General features: G+C 36.0%; 1 protein-coding gene across 1 annotated transcript in view; it reads left to right on the plus strand.

Annotated features, from left to right (window-relative positions):
• ANXA10 (annexin A10) overlaps positions 1 to 6521 on the plus strand; it is a 72913-nt gene extending 66392 nt beyond the window's left edge. Inside the window, exons 9-14 of the mRNA XM_085547740.1 lie at positions 670 to 723; positions 843 to 936; positions 2338 to 2433; positions 3029 to 3087; positions 5012 to 5134; positions 6254 to 6521. Coding sequence (XP_085403866.1) covers positions 670 to 723; positions 843 to 936; positions 2338 to 2433; positions 3029 to 3087; positions 5012 to 5134; positions 6254 to 6322 — 495 coding nt within the window. The 3' untranslated portion in view covers positions 6323 to 6521. The remainder of the gene's footprint in view (positions 1 to 669; positions 724 to 842; positions 937 to 2337; positions 2434 to 3028; positions 3088 to 5011; positions 5135 to 6253) is intronic.
• The last annotated feature ends 219 nt before the right edge of the window (positions 6522 to 6740 follow it).

A 6740-nucleotide genomic window follows, 5' to 3' on the forward strand; every position in this document is an offset into this window, starting at 1 on the left:
ATGGTTAAAAAAGCAATTCCTGAATTTGTGTGCTGTTTTCTTCATATAACAGCTATGCAATTCAGATCATAGTGTGTTTACTAAAACACATCATCTTGATTTATGTAACTGAAAAGCTATTAAATATATGGGAATGTTTTAAGCATTCTTCTTTGGTTTAGATAGCAAAGTTGTCAAACAATTTTCCAGACTCAGATCTTTATTTCAGACAGTGATTATAAGCTGGCAAAGAATCAATGTTTTTTGATGTGTTTGTTCCTACAGTTCATGCATGGAGAAAGGATTCTCCTTGCAATACACATACTGATAAGAAATAAGTGGTCAACAGCAAATGCTACCTTTACGCCTCCTTTTCTCTCATAGTCATGTATTATAACAAACAGAGCACCAATAGCCTTCGGGGGGGGGGGAGCGAGGGAAATACCATTTAAAATCAGACTAATTACGGGATGGGTTTATGGGACAAGTCCATCCACTTCCACAATGCTTTCCTCTCATAACAGTTTGCCATTTCAGAGTTCATCTGTTCAGAAGACACGAAGCTGTAAATGAAAATTTGAGAAGTTGCAAATTCAACTATTTATTATATTGATCCAATGTTAAAAAACTGTGTGGTATCTCAAGAAATGAAACATAACATCTATTTTTTTTATTTCCCCCCTCCCCCAGGGAACAAGAATGGAAGGATATGCAGATCCTTCTACAGCTGCTCAGGATGCAATGGTAAATACAGGCAGACATGGGCATCTCTCACACACAAAAAAAGAACAAATGCTAATGTTAAAAAGTGACTCAGAATTATTTAAAATCTTCTGCATTTTCTTCTTTTTCTGGTATAACAGATTCTATGGGAAGCCTGTCAGCAAAAAACAGGCGAACACAAAAACATGCTTCAAATGATACTGTGCAACAGGAGTTACCAGCAGTTGTGGATGGGTAATCCAGTGGTTCAGCTCTTTGACCAAACAGCGTAAAGGAAAAATCTGACTTGCTATTAAGATCAAGGTTTACATATCAAGCTCAGCAGACAGCAGAATATTAACCTGAACCATAACACTCAGAATCTCACTGATGTTGATGGGATTTTGGAAGTAATGCAAAACAACTCTGCCTGACAACTACAGACTAGAGTAGATAGGACAGAGAGACGTCAGTGTAATGAGAGAGAGAAGGATGCATAACCAAAGAAAGGCATAGGCTATGACTACACTTAGTGTACACACAATGAGATAGATTTTTTCTGAACTATTTCCTTTGTTTTCCTTAGCAGCTCTAATCTATGAGTGAAAATACCCTGAGAGAGGCAGTAGGGGCATTTTCAGTGAGTGCTTCTTTACCAAAACAACTGAATACACTGCAGCACTAAAGCAAGCAAATGAAAGTTTCAAAGATGTTTTGAAGGGGGGACTTCCAGAGTCCACATCTGCTCTCTCTTAAAGAATATATAAACTCACAGAAACATAATGGCATGTTTTTACCTAAAACTAGACAATCATGCACAATTAAATGTCAGAAGAAAAGAAAAAGTGAAATCCTCCACCCTGGTTAAGAAATTTGTCTGTTTGATGACATTTGAGATGTCTTTTGCTCTGCTGTGGAAAAAAGTCTGTTTGGTGACAAGCTTATCACTGTGCAGGCAGTTGCATTTCTTTTGCCAACTTCCAACAGTAGCTTAGAACTACTTTGCTGTCACGAATCAACCAAATAATTCTGTCACAGCTTCTGTAAGGATGATGATTATGGGATTAACATAACGTAACACATCTGGCCGCGCTAATATTCCCCCACTGTACAAGAGATCTGAGGGTTCTGCTGGTAATGTAGTTCTCTGTAAGCTTTGCAGTAGGCAGCAAACTGAACAATTTCCTGCTTTCCTAAGGCTTATGGAAGCACGCGCTGTACTTTTGTGTATGTATGTACAGATAATGATAATGACATGTTAGGCATGTTGTGTGACAGCTTCTCATTACCTATGAACATTTGGCCATCTTTAGCCAAGCTGAACATGGAATGTGTCTTACTGACATGAAATTCTTACCAGTTTTACAAACAGAGATTGAAGGAGTACTTATTAGAACCTCCTGTGAAAAAGAGACATTGGTGCGCATTCATTTTAAAACTGTATACTGGAGAATCTATAGAGAATGCCCCAGAAGCCAGGTTTCAGACTACTCATTGAGATTCCTTAAGTTTATATCACGCAAATAATATAATCACTGCATAATAATATAACCAGAAAAAATACAGTCTAGGGTTATGGTAAGGAAGGTGGGAAGTGAGAGGAAAATTGATCACTTGTAATGAACCAGAATAAAGTCAGATTCCTTTTCCTCCAAGTTTTCCAGGAGTTCCAAAATATCTCTGGGCAAGACCTAGTAGATGCCATCAACGACTGTTACGATGGATATTTTCAAGAACTACTGGTTGCAATAGGTATATAAAAATATTATTTTACACTTCATATTTAGATGACACATCAAACATAGAAATAATTTTCTTTTTCTGATACTCTCCTCCACTTTCCTATGTTGTTTGATTAAAAGTTCAGAGATCATTAGAAAAAGAAATCTGAACAGACCTTCAGTTCCATGCTGGCATAAACCTGAAAATGAATATGTGCAGCAGCAGATTCTGACCAAGTGGTACTACTATCTGTTCTTTATTTGATAACATATATGACGTAACATACAATGGATGCATTAGCAACTGGTTCCACACACCTTAAATCAATCATTTGTAAATTTTTGGGGACTTCACTGCTACACAAACAACTTCTAAGCTTTAGGTGCCAACTTATGGATTAATAGCATTTCCACATATGTGTCACATGAGAGCATTCCCTGATTTTTAGTAAGCCCTTCTATGTAATGAGTGCTTTACCAAAGTAAGTACCAGATTTTTATAACCAACAAATACAGCCATGGTTATGAAAACTGGTACCCTAGTTTTAAGTAGAGTTGTGGATAGCACTACATAAGCTAAGAAAAGCACAATTTCGTATTTACCTGTAGTAACATCTCTTTCCTAGTTCTCTGTGTCCGTGACAAGCCTTCCTACTTCGCTTACAGACTTCATAATGCGATCCATGTAAGTAGATATTCTTCTTCACGTATCACAAAACATAGCTTCCTATTTTAGTTTGCTTGCTTACTCTTAAACAAAGAGTTACAAATCAATCGGCTCGATCTTGGAGATGGGATGGTGTGCTTTAAAACTTCTGACACCTGAATGCATTTCAAAGCAGTAGTACCTACATAATAGAACAGAACATTAATAATTTCAGTACTCTGATTCCTTTAAAGAAATCTGTCTGGTAAAGAAAAAAATATTCTTCTAAACTGAATGTTTTTATTTTCCTTGGTTGTAGCTCCATCTGCTGTGCAGGACTGAATGTGCACTTTTTGTATTACACATTTTTTTCCTCTCAGGATTTAATACATATAGCAAATAATTAAATTATAATTTTAGTGACACTTAAAGACGAATGGTCATATTTCCTTGCCTGGTTCTATGTACATTTGTGGGTTACTTTACCTTTGCATATAAACAGTATCATGTTAAATCATGTGAATGCCAAGAAGAATGGAGGTAAATGCAAAAACCACCCACAAATTATTCCCACAAGAAGCCAGTGAAGGTATTTCCTTGTTTTTCATTCATTACTGAATATTATTTTTAATGTAACATAAAATTTTAAGTTCAATCTCTTACATATAATTCTTAAAGTATAATCTTCTAAATGTCATCTATATAAGATTGTCATGTCAGCCATGGGTAAAATATCAAAAAATCATTTTAGAACAGGAATGGCAAAAGATGAAATTCAAGACAAAACCATAGAGCAAAACTATTCAGCAACGCTTCAGCAGAACCCCAGTGTCCTCTTCCAGATGCTGCTGCTGCTCCTACTGTCACATTTTTTAACTAAACCTGTAACAGGCAACAGGGAGGAAACAAGGAAAATCCTGTGGGTATTGGGAAGAGGCATAATTTGAATGGCCAAAAGAGGATTCTGGCACATGATGTGAAAAAGGCTTGCCAAAAGTATCAGCTATCAGGAAAAATGATGTTTCTCAAAAGTCCTGATCACAGAGAACATGAGTGAAACATTCACGTAACTAGAAAAAGTTTTGAAGGATTAAGAATAAAGATCCGCATTGTACAGCTTCAATGAACACAATTCTTTCAATAAATGCAAGATTGAAATTGTGTGTACTCTCACAGTCAAGCCACATCCTGATCACAACAAAAGCTTTTTTCACATCTGTTGCAATACAACAAAACTCACACTGAAACCTCACCTTTGAAATCACAGTTCATAATGGTTTACAGGACAGCTTTCAATCTAGCCTTCAAGTGGTTATCAAATTCTCCACATGTACTATTTGCCTTTTGGGTAAAGAGATTTCAATATGAAATATTGAATATTAAATATTATAGATCATAAAATCCCCCATTTGGTGTTACACAACCCAAATAGGTCGTCAGGACCTCAAAGTTGTTTTGATTACTTTAAGCATCATTGGACATCTTCATGCTCCACACAATTACAATACAAATATTTGTTTAGAAACAGTTAAAACAGAACTGCAGAATCCAAGTTACGTACATTCTGAATCAATAATTAAAAATCTCAATGAATTCACACCAGGGAAACAGACTGTGAAATAGATTACTGATTTCAGTATAGTTCGAACAAACCCCATAACAAGTCACAACAGCTAATCGTAGAAATGGTTACCTAACTGTCTGTAAATTTCCTTCTGAAAGCTTCATAGCATAGTTAAAATACCCATATGGAGAATATATCATATTCATTAGTATGAATTCCATTATTCAGGCATGTGAAAACTGTAGAATAAAGCCTATGAAAACCCATTTAAAATCTTAGGTATCTTTATGGATGGCCTGATTAATTATTTATTATGAAAAACTACTATAATCATACACAGGTGGAAATAGAGCAATATAAACTTGCCTAGTTTTTTTCACATATTCTTCTCTTGTTTAGGATTTTGGGTTTCACAATAAAACAGTCATAAGGATTCTCATTGCCAGGAGTGAAATAGACTTGATGACTATACGACAGCGATACAAGGAGAGATATGGGAAATCGCTCTTTCATGATATTAAAGTAAGTTTTTGATCACTTTTACACATCAGCACTGGCACTACTTGCAGAGCCCTATTAGAAAAATCCATTAAATCCCTATGGATTTAAATAATTTCCACAATATACATTTTCAGTGAATCAGGCTTACCCAGGTAAATGAGCAGTAAATTCTCAAGACTTCATGATTTTGTCTCTCCTTGGTAGAAAGAGAGGTATATAAAACAGAGCAGAACAGAATACTCTGAGAAATATTTTTCATAAGATATTTCTTACACTAATTGATACCATCTTTCGCACTGTTCTGTGAGGTTAATACCAGATTCCTGTTCTCTTTGGTCTTATACTCATGTTTAAATCTCAGCCTTCAGAATAAGTCTTCCTCTAGTAGTCTTCCTTCTCTGCATCCTTAGTACTAGTGAATACTACAAAAACAACTCTTGCTAAGATACTTTGCATTTTTTAAGCTGCTATATTCCAGCTGTGAGATGTGCAGTAGCTGCAGGAAACTGCCCATTATTCTTTGCTGTTCACCTTGAGAAGCATTAAACAGAACTGATCAAATTTTCTTAAGGAAAATCATTATTAAGTGCCTAAGCAACCAAAGGCTGAGGTATGTGAAATAAAGACCTGGCCCAGAATCCTCATGAGAACATTTCAGTATTTGAGAAAAATCTTACAACTACACTCCAACCCTTGCCACACACAGAGAGAAGAGCAATTGTAGTGAAGTTGTGGTTTAACACAGCAGTAGCTCAGCACCACACACCACCATTCACTTGCTGCCCCCTCCCAGCCCCTAGGCAGGGGCTGCCCTCAGTTTTATAATGAGTTTCACATGTTGTTATGCTGTATAAGATAGATCTCTGTCCAGTTTAGGTCAGAGCTGTTCCAGTTCTGTCCCCTCACAGCTTCTTGCACCAGCCAGCTTCACAGAGGCAGAAAAGTACATGAAGCTGAAAAACTAAAATGCTCTTGGTTCTGTGCAATACTGCTCAGCAAACATCTAAAACAGTGTGCTATCTAAATGCTTTTCATTTAAAGACTAAACATGGCATCATACCTAAAAATATGAAGAACATCAACTCTGTTCCAGCTGAAACCAGGACAGATATACACTCACAGGATTTTTTTCTTTTGCAGCATTTTGCTTCAGGGCATTACGAGAGTGCTCTACTTGCTATCTGCGCTGGTGATGCCGAAGATTATTAAGGAAGAAGTTGATGGATTTTGAAGGCTGTATAAATTGATTTTAAGTGGAAATTAAAGCTACATACAACAGACTGTAATTATAGGAGTTATCTAATCACTCAAAAGATCAGAAAAATCTGTGCTTTGACAATTGTTTTGACAAATTTGAAAATTTGAAAACTTTTTTGAGACAATAAAACTGTAAACAAACTGTCAGGAACATGGTTTTACTCTTATTTCAGACTAATATTTCTGTTACTGTTATTATAGAAAATTAATGGAAGAACTGCTAAAAAAGTACTTTACGTAAGCCTAAATTTATGATTTAGTCTTGCAGCACTCCAAAGCTTTAAGACAATGGGGTTGCTGATCATTTAATTCTATTGACACCTGTTTTGATGAGGGGAAAAAAAATCACTGGAAGATGAGGCATTTCATG

Source organism: Coturnix japonica, chromosome 4 (genome assembly GCF_054131305.1).
Source record: "Coturnix japonica strain WE chromosome 4, WE-NBRP24, whole genome shotgun sequence".
NCBI lineage: Eukaryota > Metazoa > Chordata > Aves > Galliformes > Phasianidae > Coturnix > Coturnix japonica.